Source organism: Stomoxys calcitrans, chromosome 2 (assembly GCF_963082655.1).
Source record: "Stomoxys calcitrans chromosome 2, idStoCalc2.1, whole genome shotgun sequence".
NCBI classification, from domain to species: domain Eukaryota; kingdom Metazoa; phylum Arthropoda; class Insecta; order Diptera; family Muscidae; genus Stomoxys; species Stomoxys calcitrans.
The window spans coordinates 16,387,367-16,407,598 of NC_081553.1; the positions used below are offsets into that span (position 1 = coordinate 16,387,367).

At 38.8% G+C, this 20,232-nt stretch overlaps 1 protein-coding gene across 4 annotated transcripts in view; it reads left to right on the top strand.

The window, feature by feature from the left end:
- Nucleotides 1-20,232, top strand: part of LOC106083827 (aminopeptidase N) — a 324,056-nt gene that overhangs the window by 263,323 nt on the left and 40,501 nt on the right. For all 4 annotated transcript variants that reach the window (XM_059362206.1, XM_059362205.1, XM_013247081.2 and 1 more), the window contains 2 exons: nt 9,650-9,818; nt 13,104-13,319. In XM_059362206.1, the coding sequence (XP_059218189.1) occupies nt 9,650-9,818; nt 13,104-13,319 (385 nt within the window). The remainder of the gene's footprint in view (nt 1-9,649; nt 9,819-13,103; nt 13,320-20,232) is intronic.

A 20,232-nucleotide genomic window follows, 5' to 3' on the forward strand; every position in this document is an offset into this window, starting at 1 on the left:
CTTTTATGGGCCCAAAATATTAAATCGAGAGATCGGTCTATATAGCAGCTATATCCAAATCTGGCTTGAGATGTGAAAGCTGTTTGTATTTAAGCAGTTCGCTGGATGTTCTTTTCTTTATCATGGTGTTCACAATAAGTTCCATGGTACGTAAAGCTTAAAGGTCTGTAGACCTTTGATGTCACATAACTTACCTTGGTGGGCTTGGGTTTTAATACCAGCCTTGCCTCCTACCAAACTTTCGGAGTATATGCAAGTGCTAGGCACACTTTAGATATAGTGGCCAGATGGGGCGCCAGATAGTCAGCCTCCTGCTGTAGTAACGCTGAAGGCTTCATTAACCACAAATTCTGTAATGATAAGCCTTCGATCAACCTTAATATTTGAAGATTCCGGTGTTTCCGTGAGTGCCGTCATATCCTGTGGAAAATGCGTTTTCCGTTGTCTCTGCTCTCACTCCTATGTCGTCTACTAATGTTTTGTTTTGGACATGGGTTTTTGAGAGCTATCGATACAGCGATATGATTTCTTGCGCCTATATAAGCCTCTATATATATTCGATTGGATTGTTACAAAATAAATAAATTACTTGAGGAACTTGGAAGGATAACGGCGGATATCTGCACGTAGACCTAAAGCAGATGAAATAATTAAGCACCACATAGTATTGGGTTGCCCAAAAAGTAATTGCGGATTTTTCATATAGTCGGCGTTGACAAATTTTTTCACAGCTTGTGACTCTGTAATTGCATTCTTTCTTCTGTCAGTTATCAGCTGTTACTTTTAGCTTGCTTTAGAAAAAAAGTGTAAAAAAAGTATATTTGATTAAAGTTCATTCTAAGTTTTATTAAAAATGCATTTACTTTCTTTTATAAAATCCGCAATTACTTTTTGGGCAACCATATCCTAGTCGAAGTAGGTGAGATTGAAGAGGATAATACCGGACATTTAATATCGGATAATCCACCGAAGTTAATGTTTGGCCCATTGTAATCTCTCAATAGCCTTTTCAATGGGTAATGATAAAGATTATGCAAATACATAGTAGAAAGTCTAGGATTTTTTTCTTTGTAAAAAAATCTAGTAACGAAGCCTGAAAAAAAATTCTGGACTTTTTAGTACGTACTTTTATACCCTCCACCATAGGATGGGGGTATACTGATATCGTCATTCTGTTTGTAACTACTCGAAATATTCGTCTGAGACCCCATAAAGTATATGTATTCTTGATTGTCGTGACATTTTATGGCGATCTAGCACTGTCCGTCCGTCTGTCCGTCCATCCGTCCGTCCGTCTGTCTGTCGAAAGCACGCTAACTTTCGGAGGAGTAAAGCTAGCCGCTTGAAATTTTGCACAAATACTTCTTATTAGTGTAGGTCGATTTGGATTGTAAATGGGCCATATCGGTCCATGTTTTAATATATTTGCCATATAAACCGATCTTGGGTCTTGACTTCTTAAGCCTCTAAAAGGCGCATTTCTTATCCGATTGGAATGAAATTTTGCACGACGTGTTTTGTTATGATATCCAACAACTGTGTCAAGTATAGTTCAAATCGGTCAATAACCTGATATAGCTGCCATATTAACCGATCTTGAATCTTGACTTTTTGAGCCTCTAGAAGGCGCAATTCTTATCCGATTTAAATGCAATTTTGCACTACGTGTTTTGTTATGATATTCAACAAGTTTGCAAAGTGTGGTTCAAATCGGTCCATAACCTGATATAGCTGCCATATAAACCGGTCTTGGGTCTTGACTTCTTGAGCCTCTAGAAGGCGCAATTCTTTTCCGATTGGAATGAAATTTTGCAGTACGTATTTCGTTATGATATGCAATAACTGTCTAAAGCATGGTTTAAATCGGTCCAAAACCTGATATAGCTGCCAAATTATCCGAACTTGGGTCTTGACTTCTTGAGCCTCTAGAGGGCGCAATTCTTATCCGATTTGAATGAAATTGTGCACGAAGTATTTTGTAATGATATCTAACAACTGTGCCTAGTATGGCTCAAATCGATATATAACCTGATATAGTTGTCATATAAACCGATCTGGGGACTTGACTTCTTGAGCTTCAAGAGGGCGCAATTCCTATCCGATTTGGCTGAAATTTTGCAAGACGTATTTTATTATGACTTCCAACAACTGTGCCAAATAAGGATCAAATCGGTTCATAACCTGATATAGCTGCCATATAAACCGATCTGGGATCTTGACTTCTTGAGCCTCTAGAGGTCGCAATTATTATCCGATTTGAACGAAATTTTGAACGACAGATCCTCTCATGACCATCAACATACGTGTTTATTATGGTCTGAATCTGGCAATAGTCTGATACAGTTCCAATATAAATCGATCTCTCTATTCAACTTCTTGAGCCTCCAAAGGGCGCAATTCTTATTCGAATTGGCTGACATTTTACACAGGTCTCCAACATATAATTTTATTGTGATCCGAACCGGACCATATCTTGATGTCGCTCTAATATCTTTTCTTTTATCCTCTGTTACCTAAGAAGAGATGCCGGGAAAATAACTCGACAAATGCGATCCATGGTGGAGGGTATATAGAACGACAGATCCTCTCATGACCATCAACATACGTGTTTATTATGGTCTGAATCGATCAATAGTCTGATACAGCTCCCATATACATCGATCTCTCTATTTTACTTCTTGAGCCCCCAAAGGGCGCAATTCTTATTCGAATTGGCTGACATTTTACACAGGTCTCCAACATATAATTTTATTGTGATCCGAACCGGACCATATCTTGATATCGCTCTAATAGCAGAGCAAATCTTTTCTTTTATCCTCTTGTGTCTAAGAAGAGATGCCGGGAAAAGAACTCGACAAATGAGATCTATGGTGGAGGGTATATAAGATTCGGCCCGGCCCAACTTATCACGCTTTTACTTGTTACTACTAAAGCATTTCCCATACAAAATTCAAATCCCACACACATACCTGGTATATGTGGTTTCCCAGGAAATCCTTTCTTTCTTCTAAACATACAACCGTTTTTTCAGGTTTGGTTTGGTGATCGTTGTCTATTCAAATTAGAGTTAAATGTACCTTGAGGTGACTGCTGCTTTTCCAAATGATGACGATGGCTTTTGTTCATATTTTTAAGAGACAATACAAGACAAGAACACACAATGTCTCGGTACTTGTTATTCCCGGAATAAGACTTTTTAAATTGACCCAGTCGACAATTTGTTAAGTTTTTATGGCGTCGCTCTTAACGAGCCCATGTAACCCATCACCATTACCCCCAATCTAATGCGATGGCAATTAACCCATTTTATATCTTATTTGGATTTTTGCCTTTAGAAGAATCGCTTCATTTCATAGTTGCAACGGGTGAAAAAAAAAACAACTACAAAGTGGCTAAAAAAAGTCATAAATGTCTGTCCATTTGTTGGTAGATTGAATTCACATGAATATGATCAAATTATACAAGTCACACTTTTGTGAAATGTTCATTAAACAGCCTATGGCCAGGGGAGTGCAGGCGGGAGCAAGAGAAACGTTTGGATATCTGAAGAGGTCTTCATTCTTGAGTTGAATTTATGCTGAACACGTGGGCACCCCACTTACGTGTAAACAGTGGCCACAACAACATGCTGTCTGCCCATACGCATCTATCATTGTTAGGGTAGCCAACAAAAGACTTGATTTATGCGGACAACAATGGCGGCAGTTTTGGGGGAGCCCCCATAACCAAGGAAAGAAGATTTTTGTGTCGAGTATAACAACATTTTCTGCATTGCAACATTTCAAGGAATGTTGTGTGCAGGGAATTTCTAAAAATTCTCTTCATTGGCATCCCTACCAAAGAATGCAATGTCCCCTTCTTAAGCAAGTTTGAAAGAATCGTTTCTTTTCGAAATCGTGTCTATAAAAAAACGACAACAAATCAAATGACTAATGGCCTTATAGTCCAACCATTGCAAGTCAATTGTTTTGCTTTGTTTTGTTTTGCTTGAACTTTTTATGCGCTTTTCGCAAAGAGTTTAATGATCTCTTCTAAGCCTTAAAAGCACTGCAATGTCAGTTAATCGGCAATAAGCATGCGCGAATGTGGGTTTTATGGAAATGATTTAAATTCTGGCTTTTGTATGCAAAAAAAAAAAATTACACTAATATTACGACTCTTCAAATTTAAATGACAATTTCGATATGGAGATACGATTTCAAGGAAAAATCCTGCAAACCAAATGTGTTTGACAGAATGATGTTAAAAAATTATCGAAAATTTTGTAGAGTTGGGAGCAACAAGTTCATTTTTTATGTTAAATTTTAAATATATTAATTTTTTATACCCACCACCGAAGGAAGGGGGTATATTAAAATTGTCATACCGTTTGCAACACATCGAAATGTCGATTTATGACCCTATAGAGTATATATTGTTGATGCTCTTAAAATTCTAAGACGATCTAGTCATGTCCGAGCGTTTGTTATACTCTCCACCATAGGATGGGGGTATACTAATTTCGTCATTCCGTTTGTAACACCTCGAAATATGCGTCTAAGACTCCACAAAGTGTATATATTCTAGATCGTGGTGGCATTTTAAGTCGAACTGGCCATGTCCGTCCGTCCGTCCGTCCGTCTGTCTGTCCGTCCGTCTGTCTGTTGAAAGCACGCTAAGTTTTGAAGGAGTAGAGCTAGCCATTCGAAACTTTGCCCAAATACATTTTAATGGTGTAGGTCGGTTGGGATTGTAAATGGGCCAAATCGACCGATGTTTTGATATAGCTGCCAAATAAACCGATCTTGGGTCATGATTTCTTGAGCTTTAAGAGTGCGCAATTCCTATCCGATTTGGCTGTAATTTTGCACGTGGTGTTTTGGTATCACTTCCAACATTTATGCGAAGTATTGTCCAAATCCATACCCTGATATAGCTGCCATATAAACCGATCTGGGATCTAGAGTTCTTGAGCCTCTAGATAGCGCAAAGAACTCGACAGATGCGATCCATGGTGGAGGGTATATAAGATTCAGCCCGGCCGAACTTAACACGCTCTTACTTGTTGAAATCATGCAACAGTCTTTAGGTTAGGTTGAAAAGAGGGTGCAGATATTAAGCCGCCCCGTGCCACTATGGACATAACAAAGTCATAACTGGAAGTCATAACAAAACACCTCATACAAAGTTTCAGCCCAATCGGAAGAGAATTGCGCCCTCTAGTGACTCAAGAAGTCAAGACCCAAGATCAGTTTATATGGCAGCTTTATCAAAACATAGACCGATTTGAACCATACTTAGTGCAGTTGTTGGAATTGATACCAAAACACCACGTGCAAAATTTCAGTCAATTCGGATGAGAATTACGCCCTCTACTTACTCAAGAAGTCAAGATCCCAGACCGGTTTATATGGCAGCTATATCAAAACATGGACCAATTTGTCCCATTTACAATCCTAACCGACCAACACTAATAAAAAGTATTTGTGCAAAATTTCAAGCAGCTAACTTTACTCCTTCGAAAGCTGGCGTGCTTTCAACATACGGACGGATGGACGGACAGACGGACGGACATGGCTAGATCGACTTAAAATGACATGGCGATCAAGAATATATATACTTTATGGGGTCTCAGATGCATATTTCGAGGTGTTACAAACAGATTGCCGAAATTAGTATACACCCATCTATGGTTGACGGTATAAAATAGTAACCTTAAAAAAGAACATCTATGTTAGTAATTCCGTGCTGCTTACAAAATCCTTAACTGTTTTCCATGCCACTCCCCTAAGTTGGTTCAGGTCTATTATAATCTCCCTACCTAAGTGTCGCTATATGTTAGACGCGAAAGCCGGGCGATGACAGAGGAAATGCTTCAACGTCTCATCATCTTCCCCGCATGCCCTACACATGCTTTCACTTGCCGCGGCAATTTTTCATAAGTGAGCTCATAGTCCTGAGGAAGTAAGAAGGCTTACTTACTTTCAGTAAAAGCCTCGTCTTCTCGCGATCTGGATCCCCCTATAGTATTTTCGCCATCCTACCGACTGTTTCGCTGTTCCACAGGGTTGCATGCGCATTCATCGCCCACACCCTAAACTCAGACTGCGTCGACCCGAAACGCTTCAGGTTAACCAAGTTTATTGACGGAAGTCCTCTGGCCTTCACCGCCAAATCGTCAGACCTTTGGTTCCCTCTTACTGGCCCGGCACCCAAACGAGGCAGATTTTGCCATCCTCGGAGATGGCGTTAATCGCATTCCTCAGTCTCAGGTATCCGATCGGAAACTATTTCCCTTTCTTCCAGGTTTCCTTTCGTCGCCTCGATTATATCACAATGGTGGAGGTTGAGTGCGACCATCTTTTCCGTCACTAAAATTGCCATAAGGGCAATAAAAACCAGGACGGTGAGGTCACGAACAGGCATGCAGTGTAAGAAGGAGATTAACGCCTTCTCTGAGGATGGCAAAATTCGCATTGTTTGGGTGCCGGGCCATAACGAAGTAAGGGGGAAGGAACGATTTGAGACGACGATTTGGTGGTGAAGGCCAGAGGACTGCGTCAATAAACTTGGTTAACCCGAAGCCTTTCGGGTAGACGCAGTCCGAGTTAAGGGAGTGGACTACGAATGCGCATGCAACCCTGTGGAACAGCGAAACGGTCGGTAGGACAGCGAAAATCCTATGAAGTGACCCGGATCGTGAGAAGACGAGCCTTTTACTGAGAGCAAGTAAGAAGGAGTAAAGCTACTGGTATCATAACGGGACACATAGGACTACGAGCTCACTTATGTAAAATCGGTTCGGCAAGTGATAGCATGTGTAGGGCATGCTGGGAAAATGATGAGACGTTGGAGCATTTCCTTTGTCATTGCCCGGCTTTCACGTCTAACAGTATCCTATACAAGAAAGCTTAGACAAGTTGAAACGCGTTATATTGGGCACTGCTGTTTTTGGAAGAAAATTTGGGTGAAAATTTGCACTCATATATAAATATGGTCCGAAAGCAGTTCACTGTTTCAAATTTCAGTGAAATGTGTAAATAAATACGCTTGTTATGGGCTTAAGACCCTAAATAGACATATCGTTGTAAATGAAACCGATATGTGAATTTCGCTCGATATACACCATATTCGGGTAGGATTTTGGGGCCCCTTGTACAACTCATGGCTTCAAATTTCAACGACATCGGATACAAAATGCAGTTTAAATGGTCTTATGACCCTAAATCGCCCGATCGGTCTATATGGCAGCTACTAATACAGTCTGATTTGGCTCATTGAAATTTCAACTCAATATCTTAATTTTTGAAGACTGTAACGTAATCACAACAAATGGTACATCGTTAAATCGTCTTAGAATTTTACGACGATCAGAAATATATATGGCCCATTTACAATCCCAATTGACCTACACTGTTAATAAGTATTTGTGCAAAATTTCAAGCGCCTAGCTTTACTTCTTCGAAGTTAGCGTGCTTTCGACAGACGGGGGCGTCTTTGATGAATATTTTGAGGTGTTACAAACGGAATGATGAAATTAGTATCCCCCATCCTAGGGTGGAGGCTATAAAAATCAATTTGTGTTTGTCTGTTCCATATAGACTAGAAAACGGTTGATCCGACTTTCTTGTCGGGTGGTGAAAATATCTGAATGGGCGGGGGGCGGACCCTCCCCCTTACCCTAATTTTCCATTTAAGCGAAATTTTGTATGCTCTCTTATAGTAAACTAATAATAAAAATTTGGTATTCAAATTTCGGATGGGGTACCTAGGGGACTGCCCCACCCCCAAAACCTACCAAATATATATTTAGACCAATTACGACAATATGGAACTCAAATGAAAGGTATTGAGGATAAGAAAACGTATCTGAAATCCAATTGTCGGACCAAGTTTTAAGGGGACCATCCCAACCCCTCAAAACCCCCCAGTCGGACATATTTAACGACCATGGCAATATGGGACTCAAATGAGAGGTATTTGAGAGTGGAAAACGAATCTGATATTCAAATATGGAATTAAATGTTTAGGGAGTCGACCCTTCCCCAAAACACCCCCCAAAAAGGACTCATTTACTGACCATGGCAATATAGGGTTCAAATAAAAGGTATTTGAGAGTAAAATACGAATGTGATATCCAAATGTGGAACCAAGTGTTTGGGGAGTCGCCCCTTCCCCAAAACACCCCCAAAGAGAACAAACTTAGCGACCATAGCAACATGTGGCTCAAATGAAAGATCTTTGTGAGTAGAGCATGAATCTGATATTAACATTTGGTTAAAAAATGTCTATAGGGCAGCCCCTTCCCCAATGCATCACCAAAAAGAACACATTTACAGACCTTGGCAATATGAGGCTCAAATAGTAGGTATTTTAGAGAAAAATATGAATCTGATATTTATTTTCGGTGCCATGCACCGTGTGGCCTCGTCAAACCCCCAATACACCCCCCTCCCAAATGGAAAATGTTTACCGACTACGAAAATATGGGGCTCAAAGGTATTTGGGAGTAGCGTACAAATCTGATATAAGCTTTCGGGACTAACTGTATAGGGGACGTCCCACCCCCCATGGTAACCCCCAAATATGATGTATTTTTTCACCATGACAATTTGGGGCTCAAAGAGAGTGGAGCACGATGTGAATAGTGTTTTAGGGCCCACCGCCTAAACCGGTCATATTTGCTGATGATTGCCATAAGGGCCTCAAATAAAAGGTATTTGAGATTAGAAAACGAATTTGATTTCTTTTTTTGGCCCAAGTGTATGGGAGACATCTCATTCCATATATTCCCCTTAATCCAATGGCAATATGGGGGTCAAACAAATTATATTTGAGAGTAGAACACAATGCTTATATTTCATCAGGGACGTGTTAAAACTTCTCCCCAAAGAGGTGTCACACTGTGACCTGCCGTTCGGACTCGGCTATAAAACTTAGACCACCCATCATGCAAAGCCATCCAAATCTTACAAAACTTATTCATCCAATCTTCTGCTTATAATGAAAATGCCAACGCAAACAATTCAATATTAATTTAAACAATTTTGAGAAGTGCCAAATAAATAGCACATATCATTAATAAAATTCATTGGAAAAATCATTGATCTCATGCTGCGTCAATAGTTCAACAAGAGAAAACAGCTTCCTTGTTAGTTTGAAATTCCAAGAAATATTTCTTCTAAATCTTAAAACTAATGAAAACTGCATTTCAATCGTTTCATGCAATTAAAGAAATGTGTTAGAGGAGCAGCTAAAAAAATCAAGACAAACTAACACTGCAGTAAGTCTTAACTGAAGCTATAAAACATAAATTTTTAGTATCAAAAAAAAAAATGCAACATATCCAAAGTTCACCACAGCATCGTAAAAATTGTATTAGACGATTTTCTAATAAAAAATCAATTAAAGTGAGATGTGGTGAATAGAGGCGTTTATGATGTGGCTGTGGCGAGAAAAAACAAGAAAAGCAAACAAAGTCATTAAACTAAACGACCATCCATATATCTGGCCACTAGCCTGGACACATATTTGTTTTGTTTTTGTTTTTTTAGTTAAGGATCTTTAACGCCAAGCGGTTTTTATGACAATTGATTTAAATTATAAAATATGGCATTTCAATTGGTTACTAAACAAACAACTAATTTAGGCTGTTTTCTTCTTTTTTCAGGAGGGCAACTAAAAACGAAAAATGGCCAAAAGTATGTCTTCAATGGACGACCCTCGGGTATCTTTGTATCGAAAACGTGTGCCATATTCTCATGCATTATCGCCATATTGATTGTCCTATTCAGTGTGCTTATCACATATTTTGTGACGGTGAGCACAACAACTCCAGGGTAAGTTTTAATATACCAAAGTTTTTGTTCCTGTCTATTTTATTTGGTGCATGACCTAAAATCCAATACAGAAAAGGTGTGTGTGCATGGTGTTTTAATAATGATAACCTGTAAGAAGTTACACCTAGAGAAAGATGAAACAAGTAATAACCAGTAAGGAAAGGCAAAAGTCGGGCGGTGCCGACTATATATTGGGTTGCCCAAAAAGTAATTGCTGATTTTTCGTATAGTCGGCGTTGACAAATTTTTTCACAGCTTGTGACTCTGTAATTGCATTCTTTCTTCTGTCAGTTATCATCTATTACTTTTAGCTTGCTTTAGAAAAAAAGTGTAGAAAAAGTATATTTGATTAAAGTTCATTTTAAGTTTTATTAAAAATGCATTTACTTTCTTTTATAAAATCCGCAATTACTTTTTGGGCAACCCAATAATACCCTACACCACCTAGTGTATGTAGTACTTTTTTATGTAGAACTTATCTCGAAATCTAGTCAGACTTTTATTTTGATCCCTATTGAAATAGAACCTTGTAAGATTTTTCTACCATAGGACAAAAGATTTGGATTTACACATCTTTAAAGGGCCATATCGGATAAGAGATTATGTAGGAGTTATATCGAAACCTGTGCCAATTTTTATGACACATACTGGGACATGAAATCGAACATCTCGCACCCTATATTGTAGAGATGTGACCAAAATTGTGGATTTTACTGCCTTAAAAGTCCATATCGGATGAAATATATTTATATAATATAATTAATCCCATTGGTGGAAGATCGATCTATATGGCAGCTATATCTAAATACAGTTCGATCTGAAACATATTTGGGGCAGTTATCGGGAGGCTTAAAACAACTCACTGTTTCAAATTTCATCGAAATCGGATAAAAAACCAAGTTATAGTCCGAATCGGACCATTAGTAAATTGAATGTTGAAGACCACAGTAGAAGTCATTGGGTTATATTTCAGTCCATCCGGATAAGAATTGCGCCTTGTAGGGACTCGAAAAGCATATTCGGGAGATCGGTTTATATGGAAGCTGTATCAAGCTATAGATCGATGAAGACAATATTGGAGGCCGTTGTAAAAAAATTCAGCCAAATCGGATAAGAATTGCGCCCTCAAGAGGCTTTAGAAGTCAAGATACCAGATCGGTTTATAAGGCAGCTATATCAGATTATGTATCGATTTGAACCATATTTATCGCGGTTGTTGAAAGTCATAAAAAACTAATTGATGCTAAATTTCAGCCAAATCAGATAAGAATTGCACTCTCTAGTGATCCCAGAAGTCAAAATCCAAGATCGTTTTTATGGAAGCTATATCGGGCTATTGACCGATGCAAACCGATGCAATTGCGCCCTCTATTGGCTCAAGAAGTCAAGATCCAAGATCGGTTTATATGGCAGTTATATCAAGTTATGGACCGAATTCAACCACACTTAGCACAGTTGTTGGAAGTCATAACAAAACACTTCATGCAAAATTTACCAAATCGGATGAGAATTACGCCCTCTAGTGGCTTAAGAAGTCAAGACCCAAGATCGGTTTATATGGCAACTATTGGGTTGCCCAAAAAGTATTTGCGGATTTTTCATATAGTCAGCGTTGAAAAATTTTTTCAACGGCTTGTGACTCTGTAATTGCATTCTTTCTTCTGTCAGTTATCATCTGTTATTTTTAGCTTGCTTTAGAAAAAAAGTGTAAAAAAAGTATATTTGATTAAAGTTCATTCTAAGTTTTATTAAAAATGCATTTACTTTCATTTAAAAAATCCGCAATTACTTTTTGGGCAACGCAATATATCAGGCTATAGACCGATTCAAACCATATTTGGCACAGGTTTTGGGAACAACTTCAAACAAACAACTTCATGCAAAATTTCAGCCAAATAGGATGAGAATTGCGCTCTCTATTGGCTCAAGAAGTCAAGATCCAAGACCGTTTTATACGGCAGTTACATCAGGCTAATGACCGATTCAAACCATATTTGACACAGTTGTTGGAAACAACTTCAAACAAACAACTTCATGCTAAATTTCAGCCAAATAGGATGGGAATTGCACCCTCTATTGGCTTAAAGAAGTCAAGATCCAAGATCGGCATATATGACAGCTATATCCAGTTATGGACCGATTTCAACCACATGAGAATTGGGCCCTCTAGTGGCTCAAGAAGTCAAGACCCAAGATGGGTTTATATGGCAGCTATATGAGGTTATGAACCGATTTGAACCATATTTAGTGATACCAAAACACCACGTGCAAGATCTCAAGAAGTCAAGACCCAAAATCGATTTATATGGCAGCTATATCAAAACATGGACCGATATATCCTATTTACAATCCCGACCGACCTACACTAATAAGAAGTATTTGTGCAGAATTTCAATCAGCTGGCTTTACTCATTCGAAAGTTAGCGTGCCTACGACAGACGGACTGTCATGGTTAGATCGACATAAAATGTCATAACGATCACTGGCTCTTGCTTAAATACTGAGTGCCTGTGAACTCGGTAATGACAAGGCGAGTTAAACAGTGTCCATTACGTTCAGGTGGCGATCGGTCCTATGGGCCGGAACGAGCTTGCGCACCTATGGAGCTTGACGACCATCGCTACCTCCAATATGGCTAGAACAAATACAATAACAGTTATGCAGTTTCGACTTTAATGCAATAATGTGGCCACTTTCCAACCACTCCTCAGAAAATGCTGCATATACAATTTTCTTATGACTCACGATTTTACCACTGAGTTTTATTTAAATGCGTTCAGATTTATATATAGCGTTGATATGATGATATCGCCCAGTTTAAGCTGTTAGATTTTTGAAAAAAAAATATGTTCTTTTAAAAAATTCGTTTTTCTATAAAAAGTGTTATCAACAAAAAGTGCAATTTGTTGAGTGTAATAAATTTCTTAGATTATCTACCAAAAATGATAATTTAAAAATATTGGTAATGGGAAACAGATTCACACACACCATCATATTCTGTCCTTCCAAAACAAGGACTGGATATAGAAATCATGTCGAATGTCCTTTTTCACTTTTACCATAATTTATAAATGAAGCTGATGGCAACGCTTTACAAAATAAGGGAGTGCCATAAACCTAAATGGCTTATAATAATAAACTCACTCCTTCCCCGCATAGAGTTCAATTTTTCACCTGCTTTATCTGATTGGATATAAAAAAGGAGTGTTTTTTTTTCGTCTTCTTTTTTGGCTTTTTAACCCTTTTCTAATGTGTCTTTTTTTTTTATTTTCTCTCCCTTTACAGCTGCTTGAATGGCCACAGTGATCCAACAGTCAACAATAACCATCTTGCCACAGCCAGCATGCTGGGTATGCCTCAGCCCAAATCGAAATATAATAATGAAGTGGCGCCCGTGGGTGATATACCGCCGGACAATGAGATATTTGGCGAGGGAGCCAAAGACAAATTTCCCAATCGTCAACTGCAGCTTTATGATGGATGGTTGCCATTGCAATACAAGTAAGTTTAGCTTAAGGAGAAAACCTAATACAGTTTATTATGATTTATTTGCAAAAAAAGAGAACAAAAATTTGACAGTGCAGTGTTTTTGTACCCTAAGGTCTGTACTATGCCAGTACAGCTATTGTTTGTAACATTCAGATGAAAATGGAGTAAAATTCTTGTTTAAATAAAATGGACCTAATAACATTGTCTTGGTAAATTCTGCAATGTTGAACGGCATGGTCGAAGCGGTGGGTGTGTCCACAAATTACCTGGGAGTGGGTGGTTGGACACTTTTATGGGCCTTAAACCCTAAATCGGCGGATCGATCTATATGGCAGCTATATTCAAATCTGAACCGATCTGACCCAAATTGAAGATGGATGTCGAAGGACCTAACACAACTCACTGTCCCAAATTTTGGGAAAATCCGGCAATAAATGCACCTTTTATGGGCCTAAGACCCTAAATCGGCGGATCGGTCTATATGGCAGCTATATCCTAATCTGAACCGATCTGGGCCAAATTGAAGAAGGCTATCGAAGGGGCTAACACATCTCACTGTCCAACATTTCAGAAAAATCGGATAATAAATATGTCTTTTATGGGCCTAAGACTCTAAATCGGAGGATCGGTCTATATGGCAGCTATATCCAAATCTGGACCGATCTGGGCCAAATTGAAGAAGGATGTCGAAGGGCCTTACACAACTCTCTGTCCCAAATTTCAGCAAAATCGGATAATAAATGTGGATTTTATGAGCCTAAGACACTAAATCGGCGGATCGGTCTATATGGCAGCTATATCCAAATCTGAACCGATCTGGGCCAAATTGAAGAGGGATATCGAAGGGCCTAACTCAACTCACTGTCCCAAATTTCAGAAAAATCGGATAATAAATATGTCTTTTATGGACCTAAGACTCTTAATCGGCGGATCGGTCTATATGGCAGCTATATCCAAATCTGGACCGATCTGGGCAAAATTAAAGAAGAATATCGAAGAGCCTAATACACCTCAGTGTTCCAAATTTCAGCAAAATTGAATAATAAATGTGGCTTTTATGGGCCTAAGACCCTAAATCGGCGGATCGGTCTATATGGGGCTATATGAAGATATAGTCCGATATAACCATCTTCGAACTTAACCTGCTTATGGAATACAAAAAAGAATATGTGCAAAGTTTCAGCAGAATCACTTTCTGATTCGATTTGGCTATGTCCGTCTGTCTGTCTGTCCGTCCGTCTGTCTGTCCGTCTGTCCATGTTAATTTGTGTTCAAACTACAGGTCGCAATTTTCATCCGATCGTCTCCACATTTGGTATGGGTATGTTTATTGGCCTAGAGACGAAGCCTATTGAAATTGAAAAAATTTGAAAAAATCGGAACAGATTTGGATATATCTCCCATATATATGTTCGTCCGATTTACAGTAATAATGAAATAAAAAGATCATTTGTTAGCCGATTCTCTCGAAATTTGGTAGGAAGGATTTTCTTATGACTATCGATATTGTTGCTGAATTTCATAGAAATCGGTTCAGATTTAGATATAGCTCATATATATATATATATATGTATATATATATATATATATATAGCCCGATTTTCACTCCTAGAACCATTGCAATCGCATTTATTAACCAATTTTCCCAAAATTTTTTACAACGCCTTGCTTCACATTTTCTGAGAAGTTTGCTCGAAATCGGTTCAGAATTAGATACAGCTCCCATATATATGTTTGTCAGATTTGGGGCAATTTCTAATAATGTTGTCATTTGTCAACCGTAGTTATTGCAGTTTGAACATATTTGCTCGCTGAGGTCGATCAAAATTATTTCAGAATTGGATATAGCTCCCACATTGTACTGTATAATAGTATAATACCCTACACCTACACTATAGGTAGGTGTAGGGTATTATACAGTCGGCACCGCCCGACTTTTGTCCTTCCTTACTGCTTTTTTCCTTAACTAGTCCCATGCCACTTGTGGCTTTTAGTGGCATTGCCATCACCTCTTGTGGTTTTAGCCTCATTTTCAGTTTGCGCCAACAACTACTCTTCGAAATGCATTTCCTGTCACCATCATATCGCTTGAGTTGACCAACTAATGTTGTCATATATAACCTCGTCTTGTCTTGACTCTGTGCAAATGGCTTAATGCGACATGGCTCTTAATGTTTGTGTGCGGCGACAAAATGCCCAAAGGTTTACATATATTTGAAAAATTACAACTTTATTTTTTTTCTGTTATATTTTCCTTTTGTCACCTCTGGCCTTGGTCTCAAAATTCTGTCATAGGATGGTAAATTATTATCATAGGCTATTGGAAAGACACATGAAACTTCGAAATGGATATTTTTTAGAACTTCATCATGATATTTCCTCAATTTATATATTTTGCAATTAGCAATTAAACAATGACACATTTTTAAAGAAAAGCAATATTTCCATGTTTATGTCAATCCGTTAATTTGACATTTCTTCTGCTAATTTAATTATTATATTAGATTGATTGATTCGTAACATAGTTGAAGGAGAGAAATATATCAAGCATGTAAAAGCATTCTATGTTAAGCTGGGCCGAATTTTGGCTACCCACCAACGTGGATTAAGCTAAAAATTTGTCTTTAATAACTCTGTTCGTATTTGAATTATTTTACAACAATCAAATCGGGAAGTATTGTAGTTGCGACTGCTGTGATCTCAAGAAGTCCAATCGGGGAATCCCGGTTAGTGGCCAGCAGAAACCATTGTGCCAAATTGAGGCCTCTGGAGGCTTAAGAAGTCAAATCCCGAAATCGGTTTATATGGCAGATATTCCGGTTTATTGACCAATTCAGATCATACTCGGCCCGGATATTCAAAGTCGGAACAGAAGTCCTTGTGTTAAATTTCAGCCAAATCAAAGAAAAATTGAGACTTCTAGAAAGTCAAATCAAGAAGTCAAATCTGGGTATCGGTTTGTATAGGGGCTATATCAGTTTATAGACCGATTCGGATCATAGTCGGTATTGATCCTGAGTATCACTCAGAATATCAACACAATCAAAATATTTCTAGGTGTTACAAAAGGAATGATTAGATATGGTGGGTATAAAAATTACGATCTTACTTCAACAATGGCCGTATAAACACTGATGTTGTAGGAACACAGCGAAATAGCGACAGAAATATTCAGATATAATGTGTCGGCCGTACGTCTGGTTGTCTATCGAAATCACAACAGCGATTGAAGACATAAAGCAAGCCTTGAAATATTTCACATATATTTCTTATTGATGTAGGTCGTAGGGGGATTGCAAATCGGTCATATCGGTTCAGATATGGATATAAACACTACTACTAAATTTCCCATGACCATTCCACTAAGGAACAGGGGGATACTTCTCTCACAAAAATGATTGCAGTCCGATTAAAGTTTAAGTTCAATAATAAGGGGCCTGGTTTTTTATGCCGAATCCGAACGGCGAGCCGCATAGCGCCACCACTTGGTAGAGAAGTTTGAACATGGCAGGATACCTCACAAATGTTGCCAGCATTAGTAAGGGGATAATAACCGCTGAACATTTTTCAGATATTCACGCCGGGTTTTGAAGCTGTTGTAGCTTCAAACGGCTCTATCAGGACAAACAATGTGTATTACACACTGCCTGCGATATTGGGCATTGTGTTAAGGATGACCGTAACTGCTGCCAGACCAAAGGGAAAGCTCCCTTATCATTAAGGCAATGGCCCTAGAAAATATGATTCAGCTGAAAATATGCATGTAGTGTTTTATTGCCACTGCTAAAAATCGTATCAAATTTGGTCTAAATCGGGGTACAACCTGATATAGCTTCCATAACAATCAATCTCTTCAAATGACATCTGCGGCACTAGAAGCCATAACTGTTCGGATTTGGTTGAAATTTTACACGTGGTGTTATGCTGTGACTTCCAACAACCTTGCCAAGTACGGTCAAAATCGATCAATAACATGATATAGATCCCATATTAACCTATTTCCAGATTTAACGTCTTTAGCCCCTGGAAGTGTCAATTGTTGTCCGATTTGTATGAAATGTTGCACGTAATCTTTTTTGTAAGGACTTCCAACTTCAATGATTGGTCTTGACCAAATTGATCTATAGCCTGATAACCCAATAGCCTTCTACATTCATTTGAGTAAATTTTTATGAGTATCCATGGTGGTGGATTTCCAAGATTCGGCCTGGCCTTTTCTTTTTTTTCCTTTTTCCTTTCGGACCTGAGATTTTGTACAATGACTTCTATTATTCAAGTATAGTCCAAATCGGTTGGTTGTGATTATTTTCAAAAACGCCAGATCTCGAAGAAGGTTCAACCGATTTAAGAGTCTTTTTTTTTGTGCCACCTTATGGTACCCCAAAAACACGAAATTGGCATACAATTTTGGGTCAAATAACCTGGGGGGACGCCCCATCCCAAAACCCCCTCGAACGGACATGTTTACCGATTGCGACAATATGGGTATCAAATGAACGGTATTTAAGAGTAGAGTACGAACTTGGTGTACAAGTTTCACCCTGGGTGTTCGGGGGGTACCTCAACCCCAGAAAACCCCCCACAGGACACTTTCAACGCTTTGGGCAATATGGGTATCAAATGAAAGGTATTTAGAAGAAGAGTACAAATCTGACATAAAAATGTATTGCTTGGTTTCTGCATATTTACCAATTGGGATAATATGGATATCAAATGAAAAGTATTTAAAAGTAGAGTAAGAATCTGATATAAATATGTATTCCTTGGTGTCTGAGGCATCAACCCATACCCCAAGACCCCCCAGCATGTCATATTTACCAATTGGGACAATATGAATATCAAATGAAAGCTATTTAAAAGTAGAGTAAGAATTTGATATAAAATTTTGTTCCTTAGTATCTGAGGCGCCTCCCCAGCACTCAAAACCCCTCAACAGGACATATTTACCGATTGGGACAATATGGGTATCAAATGAAAGATATTTGGAAGTTGAATACTCATCTGTCAAAAGAATTTGGTCCAAGATGGCTACGGCGCCTCCCCAACCATGTTCAATGTCACAAAATGGGTATCAAATGAATGTTCTTTGGGAGTTGACAACGAATCTGGTATAAACATTTGGCAGAGTCTGGGACCGGCTCACCCACTAAATAACATTCAATAGGACGTGTAGTTCGATGGGTGGTGCGATTTAAGCGAAATTTTGTGTGCTCTCATATAGTACCCTAAAAATAAAAATTTGGTATCCAAATTACGGTTGGGGTACCTAGGGGGGCTGCCCCACCCTAAAACCTACCAAACATATATTTAGACCAATCACGACAATATGGGACTCAAATGAAAGGTATTTACGATAAGAATACGTATCTGATATCCATTTTATCGAAACAAGTGCTAGGGGGACCACCCCAAGCCTCAAAACCCCCCTAAATCGGACATATTTACCGGCCATGGCAATATGGGACTCAAATGAAAGGTATTTGCGAGTAAAATACGAATCTGATATCGAAATGTGGGAACACGTTTCTGGGGGTTCACCACTTTCCCAAAACACCCCCCAAAGAGGACTTTTTTACTGACCATGGGAGAATATGGGGCTTAAATAAAAGGTATTTGAATGCAGAATACGAATCTGATATCCAAATATGGTACCAAGTGCTTGTGGGGCCGCCTCCCACCAAAAACATCCCCAAAAACAAATTTACGGCCATAGCAATATGGGGCTCAAATGAAAGGTCTTTGGGAGTAAAGCAATTCGGGAAAAGTGTCTATGGGGCCACCCCACCCCCACAACACCACCCAAATAGTAAGTATTTTCTGACTTTTGCAATATGAGGCTCAAATAAGAGGGGTTTTAAAGTGGAACAAGAATCCGATATATATTTTCAAGGCCAACTCACTGAGTGGCCGCCCATCCCCCAAAACACCCCCAAGCCGGTCATGTTTGCCGATTATGGAAATATGGGGCTCAAATTAAAAGTATGTGGGAGAAGACCAATCTCATATCAACATTAGGAGCCAACTGTCTAGCGGACGGTCCACCATCATAACAATCCCCAAATAGGACGTATTTGCTCACCAAGAGAATTTGGGTCTTAAAGAGAGTGGAAATAAATATTCATAGTTTTTAGGGCCAATAGCCCAAACCGGACATATTTGCTAACTTTTGCAATAAGGAGTTTAAATGAGATTAGAAAACGAATTTGATATCCAATTTGAGGACAATGGCAATATGGGGTTCAAATAAATTATATATATATATATAAGAGAATAGAACACGATGCTGATATATTTTCCGGGCTTAGTGTTTGAGGGACCACCCCAATCCCCAAAACACCCCTAAATCGGCCATATTTACCGACCATGTCAATGTCGAGATTAAATGAAAGGTTTTGGGGTTAGAGCAAAAATTTATACCCACTTTCGGGACCAATTTTCTGTGGGTCAACCACTTTCCTAAAATACACCAAAAGCAGCAATTTTTTTAGTGACCATCGCAAAATGGGGCTCATATAAAGGTATTTGGGAGTAGAATACGAATTTGATATCCAAATTTAGGACCACGTATTTAGGGAATCACCCCTTCCCCAAAACACCCCGCAAAGGGTAAAAAATTTTCGACCATGCCAATATGTGGTATTTAAGATTAGAAAACGAATTTGATAACCTATTTTGGGCCATGTGTTTGGGGGACGCCTCATCGTGTAAACTCCACTAAACCAATGGCAATATGGGGTTTAAATAAATGGTTTTTGTAAGAAGAGCACGATGCTGATATTTTTCAGGGACAAGTGCCTGGGGGACCGCCTCACCCCCGAAAACACCCCTAAATCAGATATCATGAGAGGAGCGGGCTGAAATAAAGCATTTTAAGAATGGAGTACACCTTACATCCAAACTTAAATTCGTAGACCAATAAAGATCA